This window comes from Lagopus leucura, unplaced genomic scaffold, assembly GCF_019238085.1.
Source record: "Lagopus leucura isolate 7727_CA_CO unplaced genomic scaffold, USGS_WTPT01 Super-Scaffold_100018, whole genome shotgun sequence".
In the NCBI taxonomy this organism is placed as follows: Eukaryota; Metazoa; Chordata; class Aves; order Galliformes; family Phasianidae; genus Lagopus; species Lagopus leucura.
In genome coordinates, this window is record NW_024962272.1 from 1,524,932 (window position 1) to 1,546,982 (window position 22,051).

Consider the following 22,051-nt stretch of genomic DNA (forward strand, 5'->3'; position numbering starts at 1 on the left):
GATTTTTATTGCATTGTTCCAATCCAGTAACAAAAGTAGAACAAAAGGTGATAGTCATAAAAAAGGCAGGACAGGTTTCAAGAATCTTCTGCTGAAGAAAGCCAAAAATGTGCAGCAAGAACAAAAAGGCTGCTTGAAGTGAAAAAAAAAGAAACCGCATTAGTCAGTTATAATTATCAAAATATTATTTTAAAGAAACAAAATGCCCTCAAGACATGCAGACTGATAAGAAAAGAAAGACAATTTTCCACAATTTACAATGTTAAAGTACATTTGCTGAAAAACAAAGAACAATTGAATTAGAAGACAAAAAAGTTAAAAAGCAAGGTCTGTGCCAACAAGGAAGATCCAACCAACCACTGCTGAGGACCATAGAAGGGCCCCTCCCAAGACACCCATTAAAATCCACTAGTGGGATTAGCAGTGTGGTGTCACAAAACCCAAGAAAAAAATACAAAACAAGAATTACAAAAGTAGTAAATACTTTTCCTAGAGTATCAAAATCCAAACAATACCACATACCACCAAGAATAAATCATTAACATTCCATTTCCAAAGCCTGTAGATTAGAAGATCCAAAAATCCAGAGATGAGATAACTCCAAGAAAAAGAAAACAACAACAAAAAAAAGAACAATAAAGAGAAAAAAAAAACATTTCTTAATTTTTATAGGGGGAGACGCATCATTTTCAACTTTATTAAGTAAAAAGAAAAAAAAAAAGAATTGAAGAACAAAAAGAAAAACCTTGTATGAAAGATAAGACAAAAAGAAGATAGTCCATGTTGTCTTCTGCATGTCTGCTACTGTTCTCCAGACCATCTTGGCTTTGGTCCAGGACAAGAACAGCTAAGGAAGAAAAAAAATGATCTTTTTTGCTCCAGTTGGACAAAAAAAAAAAAAAAAAGAAAAAAAGAGGAAGGAAAAACAAGAAAAAAAAATAAGAAGAAGAAAAAGAAGAAGAAGAAAAAGAAGAAGAAGAAGAAGAAAAAAAAAAAAAGAGGGACAAATGGTACGCTGTGACTGGGCTATGGCCAGAAGACCTGGATATGCTTTCTTTGAAGCATATCACAAATCAAATTATATAGAGAGATTTATTTATTTATTTACTTAATGATCAAACAAAAAAGGGAAAGGATAAGGGAGTGTGCAGAAAGAAAGTTCACAATATGAGAGTCACTGATCATAACCAAACAGGACAAAGGAAAAAAAAAAAAAAAAAAAAGATGATGAAAATTTTTGTGTTTTTTTTTTTTTTTTTTTCTTTAGGAAAAAAAAAAAAAAAAAAAAAAGCCAAAAAAATTAGGACAAAGATGAGACGGATGGAAGGACAGAAAGAATGAGTAAGATCATTCTGTGAACGTTAGTTCAGCACTCTTACCTCTTATTGGTGTACCACCTGGGTGGATAATATGAATGCAAATAAGATTAGAAAGAAGAAGCATTAGTACGAGAAGAAGGAGGCTAGGGCTTTGGAAGAAGAATCAAATTAGATTTACAGAATTAAATAAGGTCTTAAGAGAAACTTGAATTACTATACTGTTAAAACAGGAATATATTAGATAATACTATCAGGTTATAAAAGCAAGTTGCATTGTACCACAAAGGGTGAGGACTACAATGGGTTTCACTGTCATTCTCAGAGTAGCCTATGAGTTCTTAGATGTTTGGTTAAATAGGGTTAGAAATATATTGAATATGCCTCAAATATTAAAGTAAAATTTACAATACTGTACTTAAGACATAGTTTAGGAAAACCTTGGATATTCTATTTAAATATATATATATATATAAAGTCTATATATATATAAAAAGAGAGGAAACACTGAAGGTTATCTCAAAACAAACACTTTAATTTAGGTTGAATTATGGCATTTACTGTTCTACAGCTATGTGATACATGTGTACTGGTTCTTCTAGGTGTTTCTATAACTGATAAGACAACATTTCTGTGGAGGTGTGCTTGTGCGCCACTATAGGGATCTGGTGACTACACTGACTGTTAGTAAAATGCATGCCATGCATTTTAAGAATAATAATAGTAATCATAGTATAATAATAATAATAATAATAATCATAATCATAATATTCTGAATATGGAAATTAGTGGGGGTGAAGTGCGCTTCAGAACTAAGCACTTACCAATAGATTCTGGAGATTTAAATACGGAGAGAAGAAAGACAGCATAAAAATATTATTATATTCCTTATAATTTGGTACAAAGTTTTCAGTTAAAACTTTATATACTAAATCATCTATGTCACATGTGAAAAAATAATTCTTAATTTACATTAACAGAAGGCTAATTTACACAGTTCTGCTGACAACAAGCAAAGAGTCAGTTAACAAGACGATTTAACATCACAGGACAGGTCAAAAGCTGAGAATTCTGGGAAGACATGTGATTAAACAACTTAGATTCTACAATGATATCAACTACAACTGCCAAAGAAAAAAGCTTTGTATATCCCAATTATATTATTTAGGGATAAGCTTTAAACTTTAGAAATTTAGAAGATTGTTATTACTTTTTTTAATTTAAAGAGAACAAAATAATAAACTAGAGTGGGAGAAGAGTGAAAGGACTGTTAGGGAGGTGCGAGGGGCAAAGAGAGAGAGCAGCATAAGCTGGATTCTACACCAAAAGCAGACTTCTGTAGATCCAGAAAATGTCGGATTATAAAACTTCAGCGTGGGCGCACACTACTGTGGCTAAATGTGTAGGAAAAATGCTCAGCCAGTAAAAAACCTTCATTCCATAAGTTACCCAAGTTTTTTTTTTTTTTTTAATTAGGTTTTCTTGTAAGGCATAATTGTGCATGAGAAAAAGTACTGTGTATAATGTATCTCTGAGAGGAAGGAAGATGTGTCCAAACTGGCTAATCTTTGGTGGTTTCAAATGTGGAAAAGACAGCACAAAACACATTTTACATTTTAATTGAAGTGTCTAATGCAGGTTTTGATTTTGATGAATATAACCATTGGTACTCCTTGCAATTTCTGAATGAAGTCCAATGTTGAAATAAATTTGTTAAAAAAAATAAAAAGGAAAGAAGAAAGAAAGAGGAGAAAATGGATCCATCAAGTACTGCAAAAAGCAGTAAAGAAAAAAATTATCAAAAAGTACAGTCACAGCAGTGAGCAATGTGGAGTAAACAGAAGCTGCAAAACACAGAGATAGACTTTAGAAAAGCTATGACAACATCACAGACATGGACAACACACTCAATAACATAGAAAAGAGAAGAGGAAGATAAATTATTACCTATAAAAAAGTAAAATAATAAGGAAGAGAAAGAAAATAAAGAAAAGGTGAGAGAGAACAAGTCTGCACATTAGTGGAAACAGTAACAAGACCCTACCTGATCGTAATTGCTTGATGCGGCCATTGTTGTTGCTTGTGTCAACAGGTAAGAAATCTTTGAACCAAGTTATTTCCGGATCAGGGTTGCCACTGGCTGCACATAACATGGTAGCTGTACGAGTTCGTTCGACCACCTTCAGCTGGGGACCCATATCAATGGTGGGGAAACCACGGGGAATTTGGTCCTCTGCAAAAGTATTGTATAATTTAAAGCATTTCACACTAGCTGTGTAAGAACGCAAGTCAGTCCTATCATCAGCCTAGCTATTGTGTAACATTCCCTTGACTGCAAGGAATTGATAAAGAACAAAAACAACTCAGGCAACATTTTTTTTAATTTACAGTATTCAAAATGTGGATGCAGAGTAGAAAGTTCATAAATTAATGGCTATACTCAAAAAGTATATGTAATTGCCTTATGTCCTGCATGCAGCTCATAAACCAGATGTCCACTATGTTACTTTCTATCACAAACGTTCCTCTGATTATGAGAATCCTTATAATTTTCTGTGAAATATTGAACTAGCATAACTATGAACAACAACAACAAAATCTTCTTTACATAAGACAAATACATATGCAAGTGTGAACATGAAGTGTGGGATTTGGCTGGGTTTTAGAAAAGACTCAGATTAACTTTTGTGCTTGTTGTGGTTTAACCCAACAGGCAACTAAGCACCGTGCCACAGTTTGTTCATTCCTCTACAGAGTGAGATGGGGAGAGAATCAGAAAAAACGGCTCATCTGTTGATATTAAGACAACTTAATAGGGTAGAGAAGTAAGAGAAATAATAATAATCATTGAATACAAAGTTTTTCTTGCTGATCAATGTCAAGCCAGCCCCTGAGTAGTACCAGTCCCCTTAGTACCCCCCAACTTAATTTTTTTAGTGAGGTCCAGCTATTCCGGCTATCCTCCCAGCTTCTTTCGCCTCCCCAGACTGTTCACTGGCAGAGCAGCATGAGAAACTGAAAATACCATGAATTTTCAGCAAGTACTAATTGACAACATCTAAAACAATAGTGTTTTATCAGTATTATTCTGATTCCAAATCTAAAACATAATACCATATTAACTATTACAAAGTTAACTCTATACTTTTTTAACTAATTACTTATATTCTGTTGGTCTTAACTTTTAATGACGTAACTTAACTTGAGTAGATGTAAGATGGGTGGCATTTTACTGCTATGGAGGAATACTGGAGGATTAATGCATTAAAAGATTTCATAAGGCTGAGAAACTCTAGATATTGGAACTATGTAAATAATAAATTGACAGGAAACATAGTGATCATGAATGGATAGAGTTGTTTCAGCCAAAGCACTCAAATATGGTCCTAAATTCTTAGCCAATCAGTAGTGAAATATTAAGAAAAACTGAACAAGAGCAATTAAACTCCTTAAGGTGATAAGCTCTAGCATGTAATGCTGGAAACACAGTGGAATCAGACTATTCCTCAGAAATTAGGTTAGAATAAGTAAGATAATTTATTTTATTTGCATCATGTTCATCTTCCATTCAGTATACAAATATATTTTTATTGCAAAATAATTGTTACTATTTCAGTTTAAAGAGGACAAGCTTAAAAAAAAAATAATCAAGGAATGAGGATCAGTGCTAAGTCTAAACTGCATATCTTATTTAATGTCTTGAATGGTATCTATTGACCTACAAATGATTGAGGCATGAGATTAACATAGAAAAACTGTACCATGACAATTCCCTGCATGGAATCTGTAATTTTTTAAACAGTTTTATGAAAGCGTAGACACTTTTCTGAAGAAACGTATAGGAAGCAAGTATATCCTACAAATCTTTGTAGTCCCTGAGGTTTGATGTCACCCACAGGTTCCTTAACTGCTTTCAACACAAATTAATATAGAAACTGCTATGCTTTAGTAAAAAACAATTCTCCCACAAATATTTATACAAATACATCAACAGTAAGAGGGGGCTAGGGAGAACCTGCATCCCTTGTTGGACACAGAGGGGAACACAGTGACCAAGGATCAGGATAAGGCTGTGGTACTTAATGTCTTCTTTGCCTTTAATAAGAAATCTTTAATAAGATTAGTTGTTCCCTGGGCACACAGCCCCTTGCACTGGAAGATAGGTATGGGGAACAGCATAGGGCCAGCAAAATCCATGAGGTAATGGTTTCGGATCTGCTTCAAAAGCTGGACACTCACAAGTTCTTGGAGCCAGATGGACTGCACCCTGAAATGCTGAGGGAGTTGGCAAATGTGGTTGCCAAGGCACTCTCAATCATCCTTCAACAATCCTGGCTAACCGGGAATCTCCCAGTGGACTTGAGATTGGCAAATGTGACATCCATCCTCAAAAAGGGCTGGAAAGATGATCATGGTAGCTACAGACCTATCAATCTCACATCACTGCCAGGGAAGGTTATAGAATGGATAATCTCAAGAGCCATCACAGATCATTTCAAGGTCAACCAGGAGATCAGGTCCAGTCAGCATGGCTTCATGCTTCTGCTTGACAAACTTGATACTGTTCTATGACAAGGTGACCCATTTAGTGGATTGAAGGTAAAGCTGTCAGTGTGGTCTACCTGGACTTCAGTAAAGCCTTTGACACTGTCCCCCACAACATCCTCATGGAGAAGCTGGCTGTGCATGGGTTGGATGGGCATGCACTCTGCTGACTGAAACACTGGCTGGATTGCTGTGTCCAAAGACCTGTGGTCAATGGAGTTAAATCCAGTTGTTGGCCAGTCACAAGTGGTGTTTCCCAGGTCACAGCATAGGGACCACAACTGTTTAACACCTTTATTAATGATCTTGATGGGGGGATTGAGTGCACTCTCAGTAAGTTCATAGTTGACATCAATCTGGGAGGGAGTGTTGATCTACCAGAACGGAGAAAGGCACTACAGAAGGACCTGAATAGACTGGATTAATTGGCCAAGATAAACTGTGTGAGTTTCAATAGAGCCAAGTGTTGGGTCCTGCATTTGGTCACAACAGCCCCAGGCAACATTACAGGCTTGGGGAGCAGTAGCTGGAGAGCTGCCTGATGGAAAGGGACCTTGGTGTACTGATAGACAGTCAGCTGAGTATGAGCCAGGAGTGTGGCCAGGCATCCTGGCTTGTGTCAGGAATGGTGTGGTGAGCAGGTCTAGGGAAGTAATCCTATGCCTGTACTTGACACTGGTGAGGCCCCGCCTTGAATACTGTGCTCAGCATTGGGCACCTCAATTGAGAAAAGACATTGAGGTGCTGGAGAGCAGGTGCAAAGAAGGGCAACAAAGCTTGTGAAGGGGTTGGAGAATATGCTCTACGAGGAGTGATTCAAGGATCTGGGGCTGCTTAGTCTGAGGAAGAGGATGCTGAGGGGAGACCTTATTGTTCTCTTCAAATACCTGAATGGTGATTGCAGCAGGTGCTGGGTTGGTCTCTTCTCACTGGTGACAGTGACAGGGCAAGGAGAAATGGCCTCAAGTTGCATCAGGGGAGGTTTTGGCCGGACATCAGGAAAAGCTTATTTACAGAAAGGGTCGTTAAGCACTAGAATAGGTTTCCCAAGGAAGTGGCTGAGTCACCATCCCTGAAACACCAAAATCTGTTTGGATGTGGTGCTCAGGGACAAGATTTAGTGGGGGGTTGTTAGAGTTGGGGTAGTATGGTAAGATTGAGGTTGGACTTGATGATTTTGAGACTCTTTTCCAATCTCAGCAATTCTATGACTCTGTGATTCTATATGCTTACTTAAATTGTTAACCTAGTATCTCTACCAAATAGTAACTATGTGTGAAACTCTTTATTAGCTATAGGATCTCTGCCCAAACACAGCTGAGACTCAAATCTGCTTACAAACATGAAGTCTTTAGTTTGGAAGTAACAATATTTGACTTGCGAATTAGAACAACTATGTAAATGGATGTTAATGACCTTTCATTTCCTTGACTGATATCGAAAACTCTGAAATGCCTTCTGTGGATTCACAAGTGTACAACACAGATAATCTATCCTGAATACAAATAGGATGGAGTAGTAGAGCTTTCTTTTCTTACTTTTAATAAGGGTAATTAAATTCTATCCATTCCCTGTATGCATCGAATCTCTTTGAATGAGTGGTCTTTGTTGAATTTTCATGAGAAACATCACAATATAGTGGACTGAAATAGCTGTAACTGCTATTTTTTTTGAAAGTTGCGTCTTGTTTCCAATCTGGTTTTTGGTATTTGGCAATAAAACCATATATTCAACATAAAATGGACTGAAAAAATAATGAAATTTCTAATTGAAGTGCTAATCAGAGAGGATTTAGTTTTTAAGATTTTTTTTTTTTTTCTCTCTAACAGTATTAGTGATTTGTACAAAACTCTCTTTACATTTTGATGATAGCAAATCATCAAACACATTGTGCAACAGATTCGAGCATTGTTTATTAAGGAACTGCCTCTCTCTGTAGGAGAAAAATAACCATTAAAAATTTTTGGTACATTGGTAGGCCTACATACATAAGGTACATAAGGGGAAAATATTATTTTTTGTTGCTTGTTAACATGCTGCCTAAACTCTAAATTACACTATTTACCAATGTTTCATATTAATATTCAGTACTAGTGAACTAGCTTTCAGTGCACCAACAATTTAAATCAGCTTGACATTCTCAAAGCCATTTGGTACTGTCAGTTTGAGAGGCCATTAAAGGGCAGATTTTTCTGTCCTTGTGGTTAGTGAATAGTATATGTATCAAAAGTTTTGCTTATGATGACAAAGATTTAGGAATAGAGCACATTCTTTGAATTTGTGAGATGCTGTAACAGCATAAGTCTCAATTAAACGCTGTGTTCCATTACTGACATTAAGAAAATACCTTAACTCCTGTGCTAGTATCACTTCCAAAAGAGGTCTTCAAAAGTTATTTGCTCTCAAATGTTTGATCTGAACATCATAGGCAATTACAAAGACTGGTTATCGTATGAACTCTTAAGAGATGATGATTTGAAGCTTTCTTGCCTTTTCTTTTTATCAATCACAGTTGTTCTTGAGTGTATTTCTAAACATTCTCTTTGTGTATTCAGTCTGTCCGACACTGCTTATCTGTAAAAAAACTCCATGAGATTCCTTCCTCTAGCTAAACTCAGCTTTTGAGTAACTGTTAGTTTTGAAGGGAATGCATTTTGAAAATACTCATATTTCAAGTAGAATTATTCTCTAACAAAAAGAATCCATGTTCATTTTTAAGAGTGTCTATAAAAAAAAAAAAAAAAAAAACAAAACAACTACAACAAAAAATCTCTATACATATCTGTGGCATAAATACATATGACAAATTCTACTATTTTCCTTCTTTAACTATAACTTATAACTCTTGAACAACAATAACAAAAATGCTACTCCAGTCTTCCATTTTCAAATGTTACAAATCTTCAATAAGATTTCAGCATGTTTAGAAGCATGTATGCTGTAAAATTTACATACATATAAAAGAAGGATCCAAAGAAAGAGAAAGAATCAAACCTAATACAATGGATTTCACTCTTCATGATAAATCTACCAACATGATTAAAATAAGAGAATGCTATTTTCATCCACTGCTCAAGACATCATATTTACATTTTGACTACTTTTAGTGCAGAAAACTTTTAGATCTGTAAAAAGTGGCTGTTTATAGAAATGGATCAGGACTTAAAGTCCTGAATTCTTCATAATGCTAACTTGCTGAGTCTCTTTAACTATCAACATTGTGATTTAACAAGAAGGACAGAATAAATTTCTCAGATATAGAACATTAAGACTTAATTACTATGTTATTGATATTGTTATTGATAAAAGTACCCAAAACACAGTTTGTTGACATTATATGTGGATTATGGAGTATAGAGGTAGTAGCAGCAAGTTCCAAGACTGGATAGTCAATATGAAACATAGACATTGAGTATTTGCTTCCACATTAGCTGTTTGCACCATAGACAGACCTAGAATTAACCTGCAGTTAAATCTGTGTAATCTCCCTTACTAAGATACATACTTAAAGTATTTCATTGTGTCTCATAAAAAGAAACATGGTCCCATGTGAACCAATTATTCTTTTTGTGGAAATGGAAGGTTGTTCTCCATTCTATTAAGGAAGAAAAAAATATATTTCAAGATTCAGTGATGGCTTTGCCACTGGCAAATTTTAGTCATTCTATAGCTCGTAGAATTAAAAAGGCACACATGGAGTATTCCCAGAATGTGCTATAGATACTGAAGATAAATTGCTGCAATAAAGTTTATTATTTCAAAGAACAGTGTAAATAAAGCTTTTATTTCACTATTCCAGATGGCAGCAGCATATAATTTGCTCTGTTTTGACATCATGACCATATCATTCAAAATCATTCTTCCTACAACTTAACTGAAAGTGGGTCTGAAAACAGTAAAATCAAATAGAGTGGAGGAGGGACTGAAATAAACATTTTGCAGCAAAGTTGGTATTCTCTACTATTACTGAAGAACTATGCAAATGAATAAATTAAAAAATAAAAACAAAACAGTTCATTAGTATACATAAAAGACTAAGTTGGATTGAAAAGATATAATAAATAAGAAAAATGTCAATTACTAAACATTATTCTTAGTGAAATATTTTACAAAATAAATTTTGCTGAAACAAATTATAAATATAGAACTACTTCTTCTCCAAGAGTTCTTTTTTCAATGCTGTTGTAGACTGCTACTTTTACATAGCACTGCTCTAAGTCAGTAAAATCAGGTAATGACTGCACTGCAGTAATATAGGTAGATAATAGTTTTGATTTATGTTACATTTTAAGCAATCATACCATGCAGGAAAAGGAACAAGACACCAATAAGATGATCAGAAACTCACTAACAATCAGTAAATATTCAACAAGAAGATAGCTGCCCATACTATCCCATTAAAAAACTTTCATTTAAAAATACATTTTTAAATAATCTTCATCATCAAGATCCACAAACAACTTCTGATAAAAAAAAAAAAAAAGTTCAGTAGATCAATGCAGTTACTCTGCAAATAGAGAAGTAGTGTGTATATAACAAAACATAGAGCCTGAATTATCATTTATATGAATGTTGAACCAGGAATTTCACATTGAATTAAGACACTTAACATTTACTGTTATTAGAATTTAGCCTTAAGTATGTTCTCTGTTTCAACAACTGAGTACACTGAAGTCAGATATTTTCATAAGGATATGAAAATGGAAGAAGTAATCGTACCCTCTGTTATCAGTTCTCAAAATCTGCAAAATTTAAGGTGTGAATAGCAAGTGATCTGTCCCACTGATGGCAACAAGTCTTCTTTAATAATGAAATACCAACAGCCTAGAATCAACACTCAAAGAATCATCATTCATTAAAACAAAACAAAACAAAATAGATGAGCTTAAAAAAAGGAGTTATTCTCAAATTTGCACTTGGACATTGTCACAGCTTTCAGAATAATATATCATCTGAATATCATAATATCGTAATAATAATAATAATAATAATAATAATAATAATATCGTAATATCATGACCAAATTTGCCTGTGGCTGAGCTTCTGGATATCTGTTTTTCTCACCGGGAATGGAAAGTGAAATAAAAAAGGTTGTGTCCTAAAAAAAATGCAGGGAATTCAAGAATCACTGCCAAATGTCCGTTCTCTAGCATAAGGAGAGGATTCAGTTAGGATTATGGTAATGAAACAAAGGCAGAGAATTTGAAGAGGTTTAAGTGCACAGTATCCACACTTAGGAAGAGAAACACTAAACCTCTGAAGAAATACAACCTCCCATTTATTTACATATGCAGACATCACAAGAATGAAACAATACATCTTGCACTGATAAATAAAAGACAAGAGCGCTGCAAAAGAGAATGATAGGAATTTTCATGATTACCATTCCTAATTTGAGGTCTAGTTTCCAGACAGGGGTTAGGATTTAGATTACACTAAATCAGGGCTGGACTAGGTCTTGCCAAGAATGAGGATTAAGAGAACATGATTGCACTGCCTGAGACATATTTCAACATATCTGTGATTCTTTTTTCCTCCGTTTTAAAAATAAAATGAAAATAACAATAAATACTATGATGGCAGACTATGCCTTAAGCATTAATTTTTCGAACTACATTTTATGATGCGGATAACTAATATCAGGTTCCTATGCATACTAAAGCTCACTTCCAGTGTTAGTAGTCGACACCTATGGATTGATTCAAAACACATACATCATTTTTTAAATCTTTTTTTTTCTTCTTTATATCATTCGTATTCTGTGTTAAATATTGATACCAATAAATATATTACACTTGTACTAACAATTGTTTCATACTCATTCTTAAGTATAAAACAACAAATCATCAAAATAAAGATATTACATATCAATCTGAATTGAGAATAGGACAAAAGCATCTTTAGCTTGCTTCACTAAAGAGGAGAGAGTAAAAGTGCATGTTCTGGGAAAGGAATTGTCAGATCAGGGGGTCATACTATCCCTTTCTCCCTTCTTCCTTCCATTTGCACTAGATGTGTAAACCTAAAAGAATTATGCTGCTTCAGACGGACATAAACCATGGCCATTTCTTCTACTGATTTTATATAGCTTACAGATATGTTATTTATTCTATACTATACTTTTACTAAATGATTTTTAATGCAGTCTACATGCTTCACATCTGAAGCTGGCAAGTATAAATGATACTAACTGCATTAATTTCACAGCTGTAAGATTTAGGAACCTCACAATGGAACTTATAGGAGAAACCATCATCTGTGCTTATAACTATTTTCATATGAGAATAATATTGTAGTACTACATACTTCTGTGCCATATAAATAATACTATATATATATACACTATATATGCACTATATACACTATATGTGTATTAAAAATAATGCATATTTTATTAAGAAATAATAAATATGCAAATAATACTGTGTATTATAAAAGCAATAATCTCTCTGGGTCTCAGCAAAGATTTAAATAGTATTTTTTACAATACCTTTCTGTCCAGTATGTTTCTGGACAAAATGTCCAGTGCACAGCTAGACAAACAAGTAATACAATGAGTAAACAACTGTCTGATTGGCTCAAACATTTACAGTAAATGGGGTTTCATCACTGGTGGTCAACTACTAGTATGGCTTCATCGGAGCTCCAATTCTCTTCAGTGTCTTTACAAATAACCTACATGAAAGACTTGAATACTCAGTAAGTTTGCAAGTGATACTAAATTAAGAGGAATTGTTTGTGCTCTTGAGGATAGAGAGGACTTACAGAGAGATCTTGACAAATGGAAGGCCTGGGCAGTCACCAACCACATGAAGTTTAACAAGGAAAGTGTTAGATTCTACACCCCAAATGGGGCATTGCTGTATATATGTACTGACTATGGAACAAAAAGCTAGAAAGCATATCCACAGAAAGTGATATGGTGGTTCAGGCTGATGGAAGTTGAACATGAATCAGCAGTGTGTCCTGGCAGCCAGAAGGGCCAACTGTACACCACACTGCATCAAGCCCAGCTATTATTTAATAGCTACGGTAGCTTTTAAAGGGGAAGGATTGTCCTAATCTGCATTTATCTGGTTTGCCTCACCTTGAGCACTTTGTGCTGTTCAGGATGCACAATATAAGAAGGATATCAGGGCATAAGGTTTGTCAGGGTTCATGGCTGGATATCGGGAAAATATTATTCTCCAAACCGGAATAGGCCAACCAGAGCAGCAATCACAGCACTAAGCAGCTGGAGTTCAAGAAGCATTTGGGCAGTACTTGGTTTGAAGCTCAGGTGGTGCCTTTTGGATATTCTTGGAATATTCTACAGTTCCATTCTATGATTTTATTTCTTACATTTCTAGATTAGCTTCAGAGTTAACATTTAGAAAAAGAAGGATCTTTGTAAGTGGACAGAAAGGTGTCCCAGAATGCCTGAAGTTTGGTCCTTTAGAAAAAAGAAAGAAGGAATAAAGCTGAAGGAATTTCATCCTTCAGGATTTGATGAAGATCCTTGGGTCAGTACACTAAACACAGTTTTGTTCTGTGAATTAAACAGTATATTATTCAAGCTAGAGACTATGCTTTTGAAATTTTATTGTGGTGTGTAATACACCAGTGTACCCAGACAAGTGTATCAATTTGGATGTAATATCAGCATTTGAATAAAGAGCAAACATGAATAACAAACAATAAAAGTGTTATTACTGTTGAACAAAATTAGAAAAAAAGAGATATATCTTTAAAACAGACCATGAGCACTGAAGAATTATTTGAAGAGGATATCCCTTGAAATCTATTACTGAGCATTAAAAAAAAATGGTGCTTGTTCAAGTTACTCACAGTTTTTCTGTATTTAGTACAGAACCTACAAAATCTTTAGTGGGGGACTGAAAAGAAGTTCCTTTATGGGTGGACGGCGAAGTCCTTCCCTGATGCCCTATCTGTGGAGGCTGTGGGTGTACCTTACACCTCACTCCTGATCTTTCTGAGTATGAAGGAAGGCTCTGCTAACAGGAGATGATAGGCCCAGAAGAAAGGGAAAGTGTACACATGAATTTCCTGTTGACTTGGCATGATATTTGCCAAGTTCAGTGTTAACTCTTAAAAAGACAAAAATATGATTTGTGAGCAGAAGTGTAAAACGATATTTATTAAAATCTACAGTTAGAGTCAGCATCTCCAAATCATGCTTGACAAATATCAACAAAATGTCTTTTGTGAATGTTTGCTTAATATTACATCAATTTAAGGTAGAGTACAAGTAAGCTTTTCTTTCAATATAATGATCTTTCGACATAATTTTCTCACCAACTTTCATCTACACAAGTGAAGTAGAGGAAGTGTAGGGAGCTGCTCTTAAACAGCCTAAGCTTAGTTTAGCATGATGTGTGTCAATTAAATAAAAAATCAGTGTAAGCACAAGGAAAACACTGTGCCAAATCCATGTGGACATGCTTGACACAGGGTAAGTTGTATGAAGAAGGTGCAGATGATGAAATCATGAAGCCTAAATACAAAGATGAGAATCTGTCAGTGAGTGACACTGTTCCATAGAGGCAACACAAACACTTGACTGAGAGGACTAGGGCTGTGTCTGATTTCAGCAGTGGAACTGTTTCTCTATTGATTTATTAGCAATTACAGGTGTCACCCCTTTTAAAAACAAAATATAAAACTCATTACTTTTAGAGAACAGGATTGAAACTAATTTTCCTGCAGAATGGAGGAGGCATGAAGAGGAGAGGCATCCATAGAGAAGAAGGCATGTATGCAACCTTTTGAAGTAGTTGAGTACATATCACATGTTAAACTATCAGAGAAATAATTTCTGCAGCTAAATAAATATACAGCAAGAAATCCTATGACTACATATAATTATTTTAGTATTTTATTGTAACTTGGGAAGACTTAAAAAATCAGTGTGTGCATCCTTTGGCTTTTATTTTATTAATTTCATTAACTGACTGTATTAAAGTGTACTACTTTGAAGAACGGCTATAGCACAGTCTGCTTTGAGTACTAGCTATGAAAGAAATAGACGTGATGATTTTAAAAAGCAGTGATGGTTGGGTTTGAATTTTGAGTAACCTGTTGCTCATTCGACACATGAAGAAAATATCATAATGTATTTTACCTACATATTATAAAGATATATAGATATAACTTGTGTGTATGAGTGCGTCTTTGCTCTACATACTGCACTCCCAGGGGAAAAAGAAAGTTCTGTCTGAGCTATTTAAGCTGATGCATTAAATTGTTTTGAGGAAGATTATTTTTAACTTTTAGTATGAAAAACAGCTATGCCTAGGTATTATTACAGGAAATGATCATGGGCCTGTAATGAATAAGACCATAAACTTTCTTATCCACATAGACCCACCTTAATATCTCATTTTGCAGTTGGAAACCACAAAAAAGCAACCACGAAAGAGCACCATCAAGAGCTTTGAGGAAAACATTCTATTAAATTTTGAGTTTAAAAATTCCTATCCTTTTACATAGCAAGAGAAAATCATTTCTCAATATTTTCAGTTTTTTCCTTTGCAGTCCCTGCTAGTCTCTCCCCAGGGAGCTTCTTCCGCTTTTGAGAGAGTTAAAAGCCACCTAGTGTCTGTAAGCCAGTCTGATGCGTGCCATTCTGTTGTCAAAAAAAAAAAAACAAGTTTCTGATAGTGTCATCAGCTGAGAAACCAAGTTCTTATGGATTGGATCCCTCTGTTTCTTTCAGTGTCCTTGCATACTACAGGGAGCAGAGAAGAGAAGATGACCCGTGCCCTCAATTCCTGCAGCAGATATCCCACAGCTCTGAAGCCACTTTTGTTGGCATTTAAACTGCACATTGCTACTTCATAATTCCCCCATGTGGAAAAGCAGTAATGTGTAATAATCAATTCTTAAGGCCTATACAAGTATTTGTTTCATTCAAGCATAACTGAAAACTAGTTTCTAAAAGACCAGCAGGAAAGAATCAAAAGAAATTTTCAAGTTGGTACTTAGGCATTGATGACTCACTAACATGCACACATGTGAAGAAGTGTCATGAAATTTTATCATCAATTATTTGTAACTTCTTTTTTTATACCTCACAATAGTACACCTAGACAAATGGTGCTAAGCTTCTAGCACATACTAGAGTATCTGTCTGCTTTAGCATTAGCTAAATGGGGTGATTAGCTATTCACTTCAGCAGCTATGTATTAGTTGGTCTACCTTTGTTACTGAGAGGTTATAAGATTGAAAGTTTACAGCTGAAAGTTTTTGAAAAATAAACAACTTTCTCAGTCAGAATGAGGTGTTAGTGTAATAATTTTTAGAGTAAAACACACACTGCTTCTATTCTTCTCATGGTGTACATATAACGCTAACATAATAGGAGTTACAGGACTGCATCAAAAGAATAAATGTGTAAAGCCTAGAATAATAATTTCAACACATGAAAAAAGTATTGTGCTTGTTCCTAAGAACCCATTAAGAAACTTTAATGCTCTACAAATTGAAAAAAGCCTGTACTAATACTAATAATTCAGTTAGAACTAAAATGTTCATTTTATATTGATTTTGTTTTACTACGCCCTTAGTGTTCTAAGTGATTTCTTTTGTTCCACCTGTGCATAAATTTATCATCATAAGTTTCTGTTTTATCCTTTGAGAGTTTTATCCACAGTAGTGTAACCACTCATTTTTATGACAGAAACTTTTTTCTACAAGATTCTTAGAAGATATTTATCTGAATTTTATGCTTTGGTCTTCCTGGTATTTTTACTCTGGAGATAACTACCTTTCAGAGTATTTTTTCTTTCTTCCCTTTCCAGCAATTTGCTTTCAGCAGTGGAGCCTTTCAGTCTGTGTTTAGTCTTCTGTTCAAAACTGTTTCTCCAGAGAGTTACAGACACTTGTCAATCTCCCAAAAGCAAAAACGGGAATTTTAAATGTTCTTTTGTTTCAGCTGCAAAATAAACTCATTATCCCCTTTTTGTTGGTCTATAAACATTTCTCTTGAACTTGCTGCTGCTTTCAACTTTAATTATCAGACTAGACCTCTTGTGGCTCCAAAGCTTTTTAGATGCTAAAGGCTACCATGCTCGGGTAGTACACTTTCCATTCAAGTGTATGGTGCTAGTACATACCTTTTAATAGGATATTGCAGAGAAGGCCTTACTATGAGTATGTGTACTGCCTGTGCCTAGTATCAAGGGAACGGGAGATTCAGGACAATTTTACTGAGGATTATGAAGTTCTTTTGAAGATTGAACCCTTTTATTGCCATAATGACAGCTCTCTCAGTTGTGGTGCGACTTTAAATGTCAGCCAAACTTCATATTAACAGTAGTGAATACTAAATTTTGTTATTAGAACTCTGGTACTTTCTGCTTTTCTGTAAAATGTTCTTCATGTGCATTATGTGTGAGGCATATAAATTCTCTTACTATATGTCAGGAAAAATAGATAATAGTGTACAGACTTGCTGTAAAGTAAACAGTAAAACATTGTGAATAGAAATGTTAGAAGAATTAGAAATGTACTCTGAGTAAAGAGCTAATAATAATGCAACATCTGCAATATGACTATGCACTCAGGATACTTGTGTTCAAACTCAAACTACACTAATGATGATATCTGCATGCAAACTCAAAAATTTAAATGTACATGAGGCATTTAAAAATGAAAAACAAGTTTTAGTTTTTGTTTTTTTAATGAGAACTGAATCTAATATAAGCATAATCATTTCACAGATATTAAGTCATGTCATGCTTCCCAAATTGAGTACAAACGTACTTTACTGTGTTTGTTTTTTTTCCCCTACTTTTTTTAAAGAAATTCTAGGTAGTAATAAAACATGCAGAGCAATAGCTGGGTTCTACTTCTTTGTTTATACTAATGTATATCAAATACTAAACAGACAAACTTCATTTTGGTGTAAATGATGATTATATAGACACAGAATTTTAAAGTTCTTAAGTCTCATTCTGGGATTTCTATAATTATTTCTTAATTTGCTTCATGTTCACTCCATATTAGTATTACATCTTGGGGGAAATGTAAAATGTCATAAAAAATAGAAAAAAGTTGTTTGGATATATTCAAGCACAGACTACTTTTTGTGAATTTAAAACTCAGAAATAAACATAATAAGTAGTTGTTTAAATAAAACTATAGAATCCTATAGAATTTGCAAGGAGTACTGTAGGCTTCTACAGGACTGTTTTAAAGACCACCATCTAGAAATATCTATAAGCAATTACTAATTTAATAGACAAATAGCTGATAATGAATCAAAGCCTGAGATGTTTAAAAACTCGGTTGATTAAATCCTATAGAACAAATATCGAATTTGTATCAAAACACTGTTGTTGTACAGCAAAATGCTTCAGAATCTAGCTAAGAGTTCTGCAGCTCATTTTCATAGTAAACTGGTCTATCAAAAATGAAAAAAAAAAATCAATGTTCTCTCTTTAATTATTGTTAATAATCATGAAATAAATGTGTTCTATCTAGGTTTTTCTCTCAAATCATGAAATCACTATCTCTAGTAATTCTTATTCAAAACAGCAAGGGAATCAGAGCTGAAGCATCTCACTTTCTACCAAGATACAGAAACAAACCTATAATTCATTGCAATTGAGAAGTAAACACTCGAAATTGTAGTGCTTCCTGTGAGATTCAAGAGTTCATGTTGTTCATCTTCCTTAAAATCATCAACTGTTCTTGCTAATTAACTCTATTGTATACCACGTTAAGATTAGGAAATGATTTTCATTTCCTAGATATTTCAGAAAATGTGTTCCATGAACTCACACTGTCAAATTTACTTCAAGCTTTGTGACACGGATATTTTAGGGGTAACACTTAATTCCAGCTGATTGTCAGAGGAATAACAGAAATTCAGTCTGCTGTTCCCAATTTCAACTCATCACTGAAGTGAGGAACATTTATCCTATGGTCTGTCTAGACTAATCTCTATTTGTATTCCTGCCAGGTGAAGAAACACACTTCTATTGGTGAATGGATATGGATTTTACAGACTAACTGTAAAATGCTTAACCAACTCAATTTTTTTTTTGCTTAACACACTTCTATATTCTCCAGAATAGCATTCTTGCTTTAGAAGGTATTTCTTTAAATATTCTATAAATTAAAGTTCTAAGGCCTCTAAAGGTCAGGTCTTCAGCTTTAATGCTGAAAGTCTTATTGTGATTTATGTCAATATAATTTTTTTCTCTCCACAAAAATGAGTAAAATAAAACGTATTCCAAGAAGTACTCTCTACCAAACACCAAGACTGTTTCTATAGCTTCTGAAAGCAAACTAAACCAAGACAAAGCAAAAAAAATCCTAAGCTTATGCAGACTTTGAAAGCAATTTTAGTTTTACTAGTGGACTAGTTCCTTTTACACATTATGCCATACACTGTAAAACTAAGTAGGAAATATACGTCCAGCATTATAATATCAGAATATTTCAAAGATATTGAAATTGTTGACAACTTCTTTGCAATGATCAGACTGTGCAGACTTTACAGTCATATATTAGCAAATTTAACCTCTTTGGTCATATATTTACTAGAAACTTATTATCATCTCCAATTATTGATATCATTCTTGCTTTGTAGATTCTTTATACAGTCTTGTGAATTTGCTCTGAGTCAGTGCATTTCACTGTATGATTACTTTCAAGCACATTCTGATTTCAGACTTAGCATGGATCAAGCTGGTATCAGCACTCAAAATATCTCATCCTAATTTTTAGGCTTGAAAATGCTGTGAAATCTAACTGTATATTGTGTTTTACAATCAACTCCTTTAAGAGATCGTGAGACATTCTCAGGCTCACTGGCTATACTGAAAGATAAAATACAGAGAAAATGGATGTTTCAAATGAAAGACTACAAATAAATCAGAATGCCTTGTCAACTGCAATGAAAATAAAGTATTTTGTTATTCACAATCCAAAACACATAAAAGCTCTTTATCCATGTCCAGATTGACCCTCTGCTTAATTACATATTCACATAAAAGTTTTAACAAACTAATTTTCACGTGAAATTTTGTACTACTAGATTGCATTTTGTATTGAGTATGTGAAAGATATTTTCTTTGTTGATTCTGAAAAGAAAATATTAAAGTAGAAGTTGCTCTGAAAATATATGGAAGGAATACAGCAGGATTCCTTTTTAACCATGGGTGACCTGAAAAAAAAGAAATATAATATCTTTATATGATCTTCAAATATTCAATAAAAAAAAAAACAGCAAAAAAAAAGTGCAGATTTTCTAGCAGAAAAACAGAGCCAATGGATGTGCAGCTAAATCAAAAACCATCAGGTCACAAAGTATATTTACATTTTCCTTAATACGTATGTTTTAAGTTCATTATGAATTTAGTTTCTCAGTTTCTGGATTTACTTATTTTACGTTAAGTTGTTGGTACTTTGGCATTCTGTTATTTGTACTGCAATAGCACGTTGCAACAGGAGCAACTCAGTAATGGGGAGAAGCAAGAAAGAGCTTATTACAATTCTGATTCTTTCTGGGCCATGGGACAGAGTGTTTATGTGCAGTGAGTATATTAGATTGGTAGACCAACAGCCACATTTTCTCTAGTAGCTTTTATCTGTTCTATTGTAAAGTCTTTCTTGAAAGTAGAGCGTAATTTTATAAGCACGTAGAGTGTAAGGCATGTCAGTGATTCAATCTTTACTGCAAACATAGAAAGCTATTGTAATACAACTATAATATTTCTTGATTGAGATAATGAATAAGTATATGTCAGTTGATGAAATCATATTCTTCTCCTCAGGGTTTTTGAATCCACTACTTTTCATTTTTTTAGAAAACCTTACTGCTGTTTATGACAATGAAACATTTTCATTCATTCCACAGTGGAGAAAAGGCAAAGTAATGACTAAATATATAATAAGAAAATAGTGAGAATAGGCCTATTTTGGTAAATAAATTACTTTGAGCTATCAAATGCCCCAAAATAAATGGACATCTGCAACAGTTTTCAGTCAGCTATTAGTGTTCAGAAATAAAATCATGCACTTTCTTAGACAAAAGCTTGTTACAATGACCAAAACAGCTGATTCATTACATTCAAGACTTCATTCACCTTGCCATGAAAATTGTTCAAGTTTACCTTTCAAATAGAGATATGAGAATCTGACACAATTTAAAAGGCTATTTCTGGGCTGTCAGACAGAACAGACAAGAGATGAACATTTATTTGCAAGTTATTGGGAACTTGTCAAATGTAGACACATAAAATAGCTGTTATTTTACTCCCTGAAATTTATATTATAGAAATACAAAAAATAAAGAAGGGAAAGCAACGGCAAACATAAGGACACCATTGATCAGGCATTAGGTCATAACAGATTTATCTTTTTTTTTAATATATTATTGAGAAAATGTGGATTAAACAATTTATTTTTAAGTTTATTAAACATAACTAAGAGAGTTTGCATAGAAGTTATTATCTTAATTCCTTTGCCATTAAGGTTCGAGCTTGTGAGAATCTTTCTTTGTTATTTTGGCTCAAAGCTTGCTTCCTGAGGTATTTCTTGTGATAAGACTGACTTGGCTAGAAGATGAGTGATGGGTGTTGTCGTGTGGCAATCAACATCACTGTGTGGACAATTTTATATCTTTGGAGCTGTTTGCCTTCAGAAGATAGTGCTCAGGACTGTTTACTGGCGGAAGATCTAGCCTGTGACCAAATAACTCCTGTTTGCTATGGAAGACTGGGGGACAATGCCATTGTATCCTGTGAAGGCAAGATACAAGTTGGTGCCTCCCTGCTCCCTCTTATCTGCTGTCAAGGCCAGGAAGATAGGAACAAAGGAGTTTCCTGCTGAGATCCCGGAGCCAGAAGCTGCCATTCCAAGGAGAGCTGACTCAATCACTTTGGATTTGAGCTGTCACTCTAAAGACATCTGATTCAACCACTTTGAAAGCATTGAAAAGGGGCCATTGCTGCCCTGGTCGTCATCGTGGATTTCGTCATCATCAACAGAACAATGCCTGAGGACCCACCACTACTGAAGATCAAAGACTGAACTACAAACCACACTGGATCCATGGTGGTGACTATCTCCCTCTTGCTTCCTATAAAGACTCCTTGCTTCTATCTTTTCTATCTTTTCTATCGCCCTCCTTCCCTTCCCCATTACCCTAATTCATAATAGTGCCCGTCCTCCCTTTCCCC

At 34.4% G+C, this 22,051-nt stretch overlaps 1 protein-coding gene across 1 annotated transcript in view; it reads right to left on the reverse strand.

The window, feature by feature from the left end:
* Positions 1 to 22,051, reverse strand: part of PTPRD (protein tyrosine phosphatase receptor type D) — a 273,196-nt gene that overhangs the window by 143,983 nt on the left and 107,162 nt on the right. Inside the window, exon 4 of the mRNA XM_042877457.1 lies at positions 3,361 to 3,549. Coding sequence (XP_042733391.1) covers positions 3,361 to 3,549 — 189 coding nt within the window. The remainder of the gene's footprint in view (positions 1 to 3,360; positions 3,550 to 22,051) is intronic.